At 35.7% G+C, this 14,762-nt stretch overlaps 1 protein-coding gene across 1 annotated transcript; it reads left to right on the top strand.

Annotated features, from left to right (window-relative positions):
* Positions 1-231: 231 nt before the first annotated feature.
* On the top strand, positions 232-13,640 carry CA13 (carbonic anhydrase 13). Its single transcript, XM_039345469.1, has 7 exons — positions 232-427; positions 5,305-5,502; positions 6,088-6,206; positions 9,241-9,336; positions 10,396-10,458; positions 11,513-11,668; positions 12,267-13,640. The coding sequence occupies exons 1-7, from the start codon at positions 397-399 to the stop codon at positions 12,378-12,380; spliced, it is 777 nt and encodes a 258-aa protein (XP_039201403.1). The 5' UTR covers positions 232-396; the 3' UTR covers positions 12,381-13,640.
* The last annotated feature ends 1,122 nt before the right edge of the window (positions 13,641-14,762 follow it).

Here is a 14,762-nt window from a genome sequence, read left to right as displayed (position 1 = left end):
AGGCTATGCAAAGGAATCCCTTCCCACTCTCGCTTTTGGAAAAGAGCGCGTCTGAAGAGCTGGGCCCCCGAACGCAGCACCCACGCAAACCGTGTAACCCGGGGTGCCTTCCTTTCCCGTGTCGCGTAACTCCTTCCCAAGTGACATTGTCCGAATGGGGGCTGCTTGCTGACCGGCCCATCTGGAGGCCAAAGGCGGGGACGCAGCGGCGGCTGGCACGCGGGGAGATAAAAGGGCGTCGCGGGACTCTGCTGGGCGCGAGCTTCTCACTGCCTCGGCCTGCCACCTCCTCCTCCTCCTCCTCCTGCCGCCGCCGCCGCTGGTCTGCACCCCTTTTGACATCGAAACGACATTCGCCTCTCTGCATCGCTTCCATCCCGTTAGCAGACTAAAGTCATGTTACACTGGGGATACGAGGAAGACAACGGTGAGGAGGAGAGCTGGTGGCTCTCTGGGGGAATAGGTGCAGGGGGCGGGCTGTCGGGAGACGCTGCCCGAGGGCCAGGAGAGACTCCGCTCCCGCCACGACCATCCTCATCACACGCCCAGTTCTTTCCTTCAGTTGGGATGGGAGCGGGTGGAAGGGCTTCCTTCCTAGGCCGTTGAGTCTTCAAGCCACTTCCACTAGACGTGCGACCTCTCTCTTACATTTCACGAGTTTCCTTGAGAGCAAGCCTGCTTTCCAATGTGACGGGATTTACTTCCAAAAAAGTACCCATGGAATTTATTACAAACGCGGAAGGAACATCTTCGCTTAGATTTTCTCTCTCTCTCTTTTTCTTTCTTTTTCTCTCTTTTTCTCCCTCCCTCTGCTATATTCCTTTGGAAACCAAATTCCTAAAAGTTTTGTATAGATATAGGTGCATTATTTTTTGTGAGAGAATATATTTTCTCTGAGTCTGGATATATTTAGAGATTAAATGAAATTTCTTGATCATAAATTTGAAGCTGCAAAGTCAGGACAAAATGTAAAAATGGAATTTAAAAGGATATTGCATAACAAATTATTTTTCATACTCAGTTATCTAATTCTTTTCTATTTAGCCATAATTTTGGAGGGAAAAGGAACACTCACCAAGGATCTGTGAAGAGAATAAATCACAAGTTATCTTAAATTGCTCTAATATTATAGAAGGATCAAAAATCTTGATTTTTACTCCATTGTTCCTAATAAGAGAAAGAAACAGTTTCATTTTGTCTGCATGAGTGGCGTTGGAGCATTTAAGATATGCTAATTGAGATAAGACAGTTTACTGTTCTCCCATATTTTGATTCTTTTTTGCTATATGTAATGTTAAGAATCACAATTAATATTTTTCAATACAGACTTGTAATAATGATATTCAGATTAAATTTGAAGGCTCATGGTTTGCACATTCTATGTATCTATTCTATCTCTGCACTTCTGTACCTATTACATTAAAATTAATATCAGGCCAGGGAAAATATTAAACTGAGTTCACAGAGATACTTAAAATTAATTTTACTTCAATTCTAGTTCTTAAATGGCACACATGAATTCTGTTCATGTAGTTATTCAAAAGAGAAATGCAAATTATCAACAATACTGATTTTTAGTTACTTCTACTTCTTTTAGTTAATTTTTGCAAATAAAAACATGGTGCAGCTGGAGCTCTTGAAACCTGAAAGTGATTTTGAACATGGAAGGAATAAATGAAAGATTCATGAAACATTTATTAAATATTATTCAGATATCAATACGTTGTCACTATCCTCAAAGGCTTCTTCTATAAAGACCCCTTTAATTTTTTCCAATACAAATATATTTTTTGAAAGGTTCTAAGTTTCCGAGTGTTTGGTTGATGAGTTTAGAACAACTCTGATTTTGTATACTCCTTTACTGTCTGTGATAGACAGGATTCAGTAACAGATTTAGGAAGACATTTTAAAATGTACCATGTCTTATTGGATGTGTAGTTATCACAGTAATACAGGTAATGAAAGACTTTAGTTTGGGATGCTGTTGTCTAATCTCAGTGCTACAACAGGGTGGATGACGTCTGTTTAGGAAGCAATGTATTAAAGATATCCTCCAGAACTTTGTGTCCTGCTTCATAAGGAAGAACTTAGATAAGTTATTAGAAGGCTGGGTGTTACATCTAAGAGATATTGCTTTGGTGGACTAAATACGTATCAAGATTATCCAACAGTTAACATGTCAAGCTTAATTTGTTTCCACTATCAGTGGGGGCTCCACTTTTAATACATTGGGGTTCCTAGGTTAGAGAACCTACTAACATCAAAGCTTTGCAAAACTTTGTCCTTTTCTTATCAGTGACTCCAGTTGTGTTGTTGTGATCATACAAACACACAAAGCATTTATGTATTACTTACGTGGTGTCTACTCATTGGAAGGAAGATTTATATTATTAGCTCATACTAATAATCACTTGTATACATTTTTCCATTCACATTTATTCCTGTGAATAAGTTATTATTAGATTCTCATTGTAATTACCTTGAATAATGGGTTAGATTAATAACTTTATACTTTCACTGAATTAAAAAGTTTGTGGTAAACCATTCCACAATTACTAAAGCCTATTATTCTATTATCACTTTTAGTAAACATAACGGAAATTCCTCTTGAATAAAATCTGCATAGGATTGCCCCCTATATCAGCATGCTGGCATTTAAAACTTAGTAAATTTAAAACATTTGGGGAGCAGAAGTTATTTATTCCTTATTTGATATACCTATGCAAAGATAAAATTACTTAAGCAATCATCTCAGTAAACTTTTGTCTGTCTTTTTCTATACTGAATGATAAATATTAAATGATATAAATGTTCTTTGAGGAATGAAAAATGATATAGCTGACTCATTCTAGAAGTACAATTTGTCTTTGCATATATGGTATGAAACAGTGCAAAAGATAATCTTGGTGGGACAGAAATATGGTTGACGTAAAACAGACAGTGTGTCCAAGAGATGATAAGGAACATGATGCTGTATTTTTTCTCTCCTGAATTAGAAGCACAGAAGGTTGAGATATTATTTTATTAGACTAAAGGACTTTAGGCAAGCCAATAATCTCTCCATCTCACCTATCTTGCTAAACTCTTGATGAAGAATTTTGAATGATGGATTCTGACCAGAGTAATATAAAATGCTAAACGTGAATTGGGTTTTCTGTGTTAGGAAATACAAAATATAGGTTTGAGGATTTCATAATTTCTTCCCTATCAATACTTGATAAATCAGGTATAATATTTATTTAAAAAATATTCCCTCCCATTTAAAAACACAACTCTAGGTGGCTCACGGCAACAATAAAACCCAGAAATAAATCATAAAATCATAGAATTACATAAGTTCATTTGACTCTAATGCTTAAGCTTAACCAGTGTATTCATCATATTATAGATTGGGTAGAATCAAGTCAGCTTAGCACCTTATACTCCTTTCATTTTTTGGGGGGGGGGGAATTTCAAAGACAAGCAAAGTATGTATTTAAAATAAAGATCCCTTGTGATTAAAATTTTATGAAGGAACCTTGTGCTTAGGTAGGAATCTTGCTTTGAACACTTAAGATAATTGATTTATTACACTCTGAATTACACTCTGTACAGTGTTTCAAGAAGTTAGGCAGGACCAGACTCTATTTGGGGAGGGTGGTATTAGGATTTTTAAGTACGGAAATCCATTCCCTAATCATTCATTTTATCTCTTAATAATGAAAAAAAGGGAAAGGTCCCAAAATTTTGGTACCACCTTCAATGGCATAATGACAACCTGATTTTGCATTCCTGCTGAAGGAAATCTAAACTTAAACCAAATTCCAAGTTTGGCTAGAAGCGTTTCTGACAACAGAAATAACAAAACAATTTCTGTTATTCCTTTCCCAATGCAGAATTCTTCACTGAATGAAAAAGAATAATAACCGCTATTCCACAATCTATTGCTCTTCATTTGTGTTGCGATTACACTTCCTAGAATTCCCATTAATGGCAATCAGCCTGGGTGGGCTATTTCAGAGTAAGCAAGGCTGCCACTTGCTTGGTATATTTTTAAATAACATTTTATATTAAGGCTAATGTGTAAAGCTGATCTAAATGCCAGTTACTCAAAATGTTATTAGGATCAATAGCTGACCAGTAGTTTGCATCTATGATATACTGTAACGAACAGATATCACTTTTCCCAAGGATTGTACAACTACTGTTTTATAATTTTGTTATAATATCAAAATGCCTGACACTTTTACTACCTTATAATTCTTTTATTTCTACTGAAGAAAGCTGGGACAATTAAACTAGGATAACAAGTACCTTATATGTAGTTAATATGCTGAGTATTTTGGTTCTATTTTCTATTGTGCTCTAGATTGATATTTTTGAAGTTTGGAGCTTCTAAAATTTAACTCTTGGTATTGCACATATGATAATGACTGGTAAACTGAGACTTGGTTGTTTTGAAATAAATGACTCAGGTATTTTAGGGGGAAAATGTAGACTATACAAGTTCTGATGGCAAAGTTAGGAAATCACCTTCTACATTGAAAAAATGTATATAAATGTATATAAACTATACGTACCAATGAGAGCACAATTTTTAAAACTGTTAGCATTTTCCAATTTAGTTCTAAGTGATATTGTGTAGTATGCCATCACAATTCTATCTTGCTGTATTGCATATATAAATCAGTTCTGAACCGTCTTCCGTGACGGTGCAGTATTTTCTTTCAAAGTGACCATACTACCGTATATCAAGTTTGGAGATCGTTTATGGGCTTCTTAAGCCATGCTTTGTTTCCTGAATTCATTAGGCGAAATATCTTCTTCAACCTTACCTAAACTTTGATGAGCCAAAATTAATCTATGTTTCTGAATAAAGCACTTTCTATGTTACTGAACCAAAGTAAAACATTATAGTTGTGTGAATCACAGATTAAATCATCTGATGGATAAATGTTCTCTGAATCTATTGCATGTGTGTTAATTTCAGGTGTTTGCTGCATTCCTAATGACCAGAATGCCTGGAAGTAGGCAGAAAATGAACAACTCTAGTGTTCTAACCTGCATCCTTGGGTATTCAATTCATTAGAATTAAGATATTTATGTAGAGGGCTGCCTTTCAGCCCACCAAAGATGATGGGGTGGTATATATTCCATCCCTTTAAATCCAACCATTTTTAATTATTTTATTTATTTTTTTAAAAAAAGAAAAATAAGAAAATCCAGGTAGGTTCTTGTGCATTTTCTTATATGACAAATTCTTTGTTTGTCTGACTGTACCAAATGATATTCTGTAAACAATGTTTTCACTATAATGTATTCTAGGACCTACTCACTGGAGGGAAATTTTCCCCATTGCTGATGGAGACCGGCAATCTCCCATTGATATTCAAACTAAAGAGACTAAATATGACTCCAACCTGCTTCCTCTCAGCCCCAGTTATGATCCTTCCTCTGCTAAAGTCATACTCAATAATGGACACTCCACCAGTGTGGAATTTGATGACACTGAGAATAAATCAGGTTTGTTTTCTAGCAAATCTATGTCTGATTTAATGCTCTATAACTAATTGTATCTAAATTATAAGGCAGCTATTCTCCAAAGAAGATCCTTTTACCTTTTCACTTGAGTGAGTTTCAATTAGTTGTAATTGTCTAAATATGTTTGCATTCAAATGAGCTGTCCACATCTTTCTTGAATATGATTTTATCTGATTGGGTGCAGAAAATTGGATACCTTCCTAAAAGCCCTATTCAAAGTGGGCTAAATTCCTTTCTCAAACACTGCTTTATGTCGCTCCCATTTTATGGGAACAGTTCAGACATCCTTTGTAATCACAGAATTTTTTGCTTGCCTTTTTTTTTTCCTCTGTAGAGTGAATAGCAATTTTCAGAACAGTTATTTAGAATTTTAAAAAAAGCATGCAGGGGACATGCAGCCCTACAGTGCTAAGCTAGAACCTCCAGCAGTTATTTAACACTGAGAGATCCAGTCAGTGTTTTCTACACCAGTTTTGTGTTAGTTTTCAAGTAGTCTGAAAATACGCTTAAGCACTAAAGGTTTCCCACTCTCTGTTTAATAATAAGAATTATTAATATTTTTTACAGTGCTAAGTGGGGGTCCACTCACTGGAAATTATAGGCTGCGACAAATCCACTTCCACTGGGGAGCCAGTGATGACATTGGTTCTGAACATGCTGTGGATGGAGCAAAATTCCCAGCAGAGGTAAAGTACTCCTCTGAGCTGTTCTGAAGCAACAGGATTTACTTTTGCAGCATAATTAAAGCTGTCCTTTCTAAGATGACTATTGCATATAGCACTGGTGTGATTTCAGCAGTAAAATTATTATTAATTTTCAATGGTAAATTTTATTATAGGACCGGTTGAATGTGTTTAGTTATACTGCCAACAAAAAATGTAGCTGATCAAGTTCAGGCAGGAAAATGTAATACTGTATGATGAATTTTATTATTTAGTTGGGAAATTTTTAGTTCCTAATATGTAATTTTTGGAATTTAAAACTAGCCTGGCTGAGAAATTTTCACTGTATCTTGTATATTGATCATATCCTTGGTAGTAAATTCCATGGATTTCCATGGGAATTACTCCCAATCACATCTGCTTAGAATTGCACATCGGTGTTGTTGTTTTTTTCATTAAAACCTGTGCTTTTGATTGTTTCTGGTTGCTATGGAAAGAGGTTTTGGTGTGATCTCAGCAACATTTCCATATTGTCTTTCATTTATGTCTATTGCACAGTATGTTTTTAGCTATTATGCTACTAGTGCATCTGTAGCCCATTGTGAATTTATTGTCTCTGCTTGCCACATGTCTGTGAAAACTGAAATTTTTAAAGGAACGTACCTTTTGCCGAACACAGGTGGACAAACATGGCGAGTTATTCAATATTCTGACCCTCTCACACACAACTGCTTTGGATGCACATCTTCCTTTAAAATATTCCAGTGTTCACTGTCAAGTGACATGGTAAAACTGCTGTGCAAAACATGGAGGCCCTGGAATTAATCAGCTCTTTGGGTTCATATTGGTGAACATCAGAATAAATAAAGCAAAACTATATTGCATATCATTTTCTTCTCTGAGAATTAAACTTGTAAAACTTTCTTGTTCACTGAAACTATAACTAGCATTCTAAAGATGAGAAGAGGCTTTGAAATAATGGAGCTTGACTCAGTCTTCTGCATTTAAATTCCAAGATTTTCATTAGGCTTAATAATTTTCTGTTTTCCTCCTTTTCACTTCACTTCTCAGCACATGGGAAGTATGCACTGATCTCAAATTGGCATTACATTTTACTAAGCCGCATAAGGAGCATAAACTTGTTGGAAGAAAATGAGGGTCAATTAAGCATCTGGGAATACCTAACCTGTAAATACTAAGACTTCCCTTTTATATTTTTCACAGTATTTGCATCAGAGAGAATAAAACTCTTAGTAAAACAGACTAAAGTGCTTTCTGTTGATGTTTTCAAAAACCAAGGGAAACAACACTATTTCCCTCTTGGCTGATTTATTGGTCTGCTGGATGGGCTTGAGACCATGCTGGGTGGAGCTGTAGTGAGGTACATCTGTGTGGAACCAAATTCAAACACTGTAAATGTTCTGTTTTTATAATAGGGTAACAATTCTCTCAGATAAAAAGTATAGTCTAGTTACAATCTCTGTCAATTCATTTTAATGTGTTTTCCATGCTGAAATGAAATTGCAAAAATGCTAAATGGAAGAGACATTACTAATACATTAACATTTCCAATGATTGCTTTTCTCAACATGAAGTCCTCAAAAAGTATAAATTGCTTCTAGTTAACTAACATTAAGCAAGAAACTTTTCTGTTTTTTTTAAATATTTCTGAAATGGAATAGTAGTTTGAAATAGTAGCACATGTTTGTCAGTACTGTAATGAAAGAACGAAGATTCACATAAATAATGTCCTTGATCAAATAAAGGAAGATAGAAAAATGCCTAAAATTAATGGGGGAAAATCAGTTGGGGGAAATGACATTTGCAGTGTTTAAAGACTTATGTTTTCCACAGGAACCAGGTGAGATGGAATATAACGAATTAATAAGAGGTGCTTAGAAAACAGTATGTTCCAAAACAGATATATAGCTGGAAAGAAATAAGTTCCATCTAAGAAACCAAATGGAAGGAGAAAATATTTAGGAGTGTTTAGTCAGTTTAAAACATTTTCCCTCTGCCGATTATCAAGAACCCACTAGAAACCTTACTGATTTTGGAGAAAAAAAAAAAGACCCTAGATTTGAGAGAGTGACAGGCTGATCATACGGGTGGAGATATGCCCAAAAGGTCAGTGAACAGATGTACGGTGTTGAGCCCCGGGAAGAAAAGGCTCTTTGGCTCAAGAATGCACCTCTGCCAAATTGGCACATGCAAAAAGAAAGAGCTGCTCTGCAGACAGAAGACAACACTGTTCCTCTGGCAGATGATCTCTGTGGATCCAAAGTCCTATTAATCTGAGGCAGCCTATCTCCTGGACCCAGGTGTTTCCAACAGGCTGCGATACAGTTCTGCTGAGGATGATGCATAAAAGAAACAGGCCTTAAAAGATTTCTCCAACAAGCTGTGGTGAAAGAGCGGTGGTAAGACAAGATACAGTACATACATCCTTTAAAAAGAAGTCACGGGCCATTGGGATGGGCCTCCCCCACAGTGTTCCTCGTGTCTTTTCTTGTTTGTTATTTTTCATTAATCTACAATAAAAGCCATTCCTGTTGAAAGCATTGGTTTCCTTTTTGTAAAATGTTCACAATATTTCAGGAGATATATTGTCCGGCTTTTTTAAGTGTGTGTGTTGACACCTTAAAAATCCAGATTTAGCGAACTGAGCCATTAGAACTGCTAGATTTTATTCATAATAATATTTTGCACTTACAAAGCAGCTTTCCTACAAGGATGTTAAAGCCCTTGATCCAGTATGTGTGACTGAGAATTTGTGAAAGAAAAATGAGGGTGGGAACACGGCTGGTGGGAGGGACTGGCATGAGGATTTGTCACAGACTCTTTTATTATTTTTATAAATATGCCCCAAACTAGGACTGACTAGAATGGATCTTCAGAGCTTTGGACCAAAGTGTGTGGAGCTTCCAAAGGACTACAGGCGTCAAGATGGCTTTTGGCTACTTGTAAAAAAATAATGACTTAGCTCCCAATACTCCATCATGTGTTACAGATTCATCAAAAAGTGATGATTAATTGTACTTATTTTCTTGCTTTTCAGCTTCATGTGGTGCACTGGAATGCAGATAAATACCCCAGTTTTGTTGAAGCTGCTCAGAAACCTGATGGATTAGCAGTCATGGCTGTTTTCTTAAAAGTAAGGAAATAAAATGATATTCTTTCATTTCAAATGTAGGAAGCAAAAGATCAGACTATTGTTTAGCACATAATTTTGTCTGTCTGGGCAAGGAACATTTTAGTGGTTCAAAACTAAGCATAATGGCTTCTAGGGGGATGAGAATCATAGTGGTTGGGCTTATCATTTGTACCTTTCACCAATTTGGGTGCTGGAATCAATTATAGACCCTCCAGGATCCCAAGTGGATGGGTGATTCTTTTTTCCTGGTTTTATTTGGGGAAAATGGAATTTTCTGCTGTTTAAAAACAAGCCTTTGTAAACTTATTTTACATTTACTCTACTGTTTTTAGTACTTTCTGTCTCCAAATGTTGAGAAATTAAAATTTGACAATACAATTGGGAATAGATTCAGATTACACAATGGATCACCTTGTGGGTGCCAAACTCCCCCTCCACAGATATATATTTGTATTCATATTTAATTTTTTTTACAGCAAATACCCTGAAGAATGTACGTGATGTTTTAGTACATACAAATATATGAAATATTATATGGGTAGCAAAGTATTTATTTTTCAAACTTTTAAGCAAGAACAACTTCCTAGATGCAGTTTCCTTTTGTGGAATGTGTACCCTCATTCACCTCATTATTCCAAAAGAGCCTTTAAGACGATATTCTCCAGAAAAAATATCTCCAGAATTCTACCATACAATCCATGCAAATCTATTCAAAAGTACATCTTCCTGGAATTAGCAAAGTTTACATTAGATAGTGTGAAGTGGGTTGCATATTCATAATTGGACTTAGTAATAGAATCATAATTATAGAATAGCTTTTCATAAAACCTCTTATTTTTCTTAGGTATTTTGACATTTTTGAACATTGGAATTTTCTTTTATCTTCTGTGGTTATTTTTTAAAATACATTTTCTTAATTGCATATATTTCTGCTTTCTTTTTAAACTTTTCAGATAACCATTTTGCTGACAAAAGTTAATGATAAAAACCAGTAAAGTTTAAAATCAATAAAACCATTTTCTCTCAGACAAAGAAACGATCTTACATTTATATTTACAGTTGGGTGAATGCAATTCACAACTGAAAAAAATCACAGACCAACTGGATACCATTAAAGTGAAGGTAAGGCAGATCAGGTCCTTGTACCGTTTATTCTTATTGGGATTGCAATGGAAGCTTTACTACTAAAAACTATTTCAGATAATAGATGGCAGACCTGTCTATACTTTTCGTTAATTCACAGAGTTATGAATTCTCTCCAGGTAGTGTGGAACACACAATATCGCTATAAATATAGATGATGAATCAAAATCTACATGTTCTCTTTCCGGTTCCCCTCAGCTGCTTTAATAGAGTATTGTGTAATAATTTCTAGGGTTGTCCATACAATTGGAGCTCTTTAAACCTTTCACAAGCACACTGTCTCTTGCCATTTGCAGGTGGTCCTTGTTTAGCGGCCACAATTGGGACTGGCAATGCCATTATTAATCAAAGCGGTCACTAAGTGAAACTGCAACTATGCTCATGATCTTACTTCAGATTTCCATTGCTTTATAAACCTGCAAAGGTCATAAATGCTGTGATAGATCACAAAGCTACTTTTTCATCACTGTCATTAATGACAAATAGTTGCTGTACAAGGCAGCCCTAAACGAGGACTACCCCTACAACAGACACGTCAAACTCGTGACGTCACATGATGTCGTGCAACATATCAGGACAGTTTTGCCATTGTTGGCAATGGGGTGGGCGCGGCTTCCACGTGATGCGTTGGGCCTACAGGCCGGCAGTTTGACACTCCTGCCCTAGAAGCATTAAAAGCTACCAAATTTTGGCAGTAGAATGTGCAAAACCTTTAAATGGAAGTTGAGAGGATACAGAAAATACTAATTCTGCCCTCTAGGTATTGTCCACATATTTGCAGCCCAGATCTGGTAGTCCGACAAACATTAGAGTTTGAGGAAGGGCAACTAGTGCTGAGAATGAGATGCTGCTATGCCTGAACAACCATAGAATAATCTAAATCTCTCTATGCTCATGGAGGCAAAAGTGGAAAAGAAAGGTATCTTCGGGAAGCAGGAAGCCTGCCATAGAAGGAAGAATTAACAGTGGAAGTTATATGCCACATTGTGATGAAGAGGGCATTTGCTAATTCCTGCCATCCTTCTTTCTTCAGGGTAACCAGCACAGGTTCACCAATTTTGATCCTTCCTGTCTGCTCCCTCATTCACTGGACTACTGGACTTACCTTGGGTCTCTCACAGTTCCTCCTCTTCTTGAGAGTGTCATTTGGATCATCCTTAGGGAGCCTATAAGTGTTTGCTCTGAACAGGTAAGTTTTGGCTCTGACCAGAGAGGATACTTTCCCATTTGAAATCTCTCTTCTTAAAGGGGTTCTCATATGAACTTTTGCCATTTATTGCATTCTGATATCAGAAGTCTACATGGGTCACCTATTAAAATCTAACTATATTAACCACTCAGATAGTCAATAGGAAAAATCTGTCTATGTATCTTGTAAAAGTCAGCATTGACTGGATGGTACATATTTAATCAATCAATATTAACCAATAAAGTGTAAGTATAATTAAGAGCTCCTGTATTCGGTTTCAGTGGCTTCTCAAAATTGTGAGATAGTAAATGTGCGTTTGAGGCTTGTACATAATGTGCTTAAATGTTACAGTGCAAATTAAATACATTCAGTTTATGTTTACAAATGTTATGTAGGCACTGTTTCATAATAGGTCATCATTCATTAACTGTTTGTTTTTGTTCAGGTGTTATGTCTTTATGGGTTCAATTGGAAACTAATTGCTCATAAAAAAGCACAGGTTTATACCAATATGTATCACAAGGAAGAAAACTATGTGCATGTGGAGTGCATTTTTGGCATTAATTCTTGCTGAATTTTGTACCTTTTTTATCCACAGCTGGCCAAATTTCGCAACCTCCTGTGCACTGGTGAAGGAGAGCATGCCTATTGCATGCTGAAAAACTTCAGACCACCACAGCCTTTAAGGGGGCGGGAAGTAAGAAGAAATTAAAGAAGGATAATTTGCTTGACACTGTTTTGGATGCAAAACCCATTTAAAAGATTGCCCTTATTTTTTAAAAAAATGTTTTAATTTGAAGTGTGCCAATGTTTTTCATTTTTAAATTATAGGAATTTTGTTGGAAATACAGAATAGAGTAGAGTAGAGTAGAGTAGAGTAGAATAGAATAGAATAGAATAGAATAGAATAGAATAGAATAGAATAGAATAGAATAGAATAGAATAGAATAGAATAGAACATTATTATGATCCCTGACAATTTTGCCCCTACAGTATAAATCCCAAATAAAAACCTATGAGCTTATATAAAATAACAGTAAATGCAAAATCTGTGTAAGTAGTGAGATGATAAGGAGAAATAGAACTAGAAATACTTATATCCAATTCAGGATATAAAGTTTATTTTATTGATACAATATTTTTGTTCAATTATTTGATTCATCTATTTTAAATAATAGTTTTCTTGCAGTTTGACTATGTTAGAAAGTCAAGACACTCCCTTTTTATTAAGAATATAATTAACAATGTAAGAAGTTATTGGATTGCAATATGATATAATCAAACACATTTATTCTGAATTGTAGTTAATACATCAATATTACATTTAGTGGTCTGAATGAACTTCATGCTATTATTTGATTGCAGTATAGCATGCTAAGTGTAGTGATGAGGATTCTATAGACATAATTTAAGGTTTGTGAATGAAATGAGGATTCATTTCTAGGCAGAGGATTAAATGCTTTAATCTTCTACTCAGGGATTCTAAGCGTTTATCTTCAAAACATCCTAAGAATTGTTGCTCTGTAAAGAAACTCAATAGGAAATTATTCAGCTCATTAGACCAGAAAGCAAGAATGGCAACACACTTAAAAAATCCAAACAACTAACAATATAATGATGGCAACGTATTTGTTTTTTAAATCTTTTTATCAGTGATAACATGGGTTTTTGCCTCTATTCAGAAGTGAAGTTTGGATTGAAATATGCTTGTTGAATTATATAATCTGTATACTAATTGGTGGGTATTTGTATATAAGGCTATGAATGATGGTTTGGACATGACATTGTTTCATATTTAAAAAAACTACGGATCTTAATATTTTCATGCTATTTAATTTCATAAAAACATTGTTAAGGAGTAGGGGGTAATTTTGAATCAAGGTAAGGAGTAAATAAATATTATTGGTCTATGCTCTTATGTTAGATATTTTTTAAAAAAAATATTGACAATAAATTAAGTTTTCTTCTAACAGTATGTTTAGCAATTATTTCAAATAACAGCTAATCATTTTAATGTTTTCAAATTTACATATGGTTAATTTTTTTAATTTGCACATATGGAAAAGTAGGCTAATTGCTCTTTGTTTAGCAATTGCATAAGACATATGAAACCAGATCCAATCAGAAATTATAATGGGATTAAATGTAATTTTACAATTTTACAATTAAGAACAAGATTAATTGAACCACAGTCAGTATTTTATTCTGTTACATTTTCCTTCAAAGTTCCCACTGAATGTAATGGAACTTACTTTAGCATAGAGATACATAAATGTAGATAACCTTGATTTGAGGCTGCTCCTGATACTACATAAACAGATGTTTATACAGTTTTCAGATTAGAGTGCAGTCAGAGAGCCCACTCAACAAACTCAAAAGATTAGATGTAGTTCTCAAATATATGCTTCATGGGGCTTAAGTCCTTTCATTAAGCTACATCAGGAAAAATGCTGACTGTGGTTCAATTAACTTTTCTGAGGCCAAGAAGATGTAGAAAAATAGAGAAAGAGGTGGGAATAGGGAAAAATGCAAGGTACCTAATGTGTGTATGTATGTGTGGCAGTAACTGTGAGAGGGATCTCAGAGTCTTAGTGGACAATCATTTAAATATGAGCCAGCAGTGTGCTGCAGCTACCAAAAAGGCCAACACAGTGCTAGGCTGCATTAACAGAGGGATAGAATCAAGATCACATTAACTATTAATACCACTTTACAATGCCTTGGTAAGGCCACATCTAGAAAGAGTACAGAGAAGAGCAACAAAGATGATTAGGGGACTGGAGGCTGAAACATATAAGGAACGGTTGCTGGAATTGGGTATGTCTAGTTTAATGAAGAGAAGGACGAGGGGGCACATGATAGCAGTGTTCCAATATCTCAGGGGCTGCCACAAAGAAGAGGGAGTCAAGCTATTTTCAAGCGCCTGAAGGCAGGACAAGAAGCAACGGGTGGAAACTAAGCAAGGAGAGAAGCAACCTAGAACTAAGGAGAAACTTCCTGACAGTTAGAACAATTAACCAGTGGAACAACCTGCCTCCAGAAGCGGTGAATGCTCCAACACTGGAAGTTTTAAAGAAGAAACTGGACAGCCATT

This window comes from Crotalus tigris, unplaced genomic scaffold (assembly GCF_016545835.1).
Source record: "Crotalus tigris isolate CLP2741 ecotype Arizona unplaced genomic scaffold, ASM1654583v1 scf7180000017952.28453644438:3035480, whole genome shotgun sequence".
Taxonomy (NCBI): Eukaryota; Metazoa; Chordata; class Lepidosauria; order Squamata; family Viperidae; genus Crotalus; species Crotalus tigris.
The sequence above is the reverse complement of the archived record's forward strand: the minus strand, read 5'-3'. Positions and strand labels throughout refer to the sequence as shown.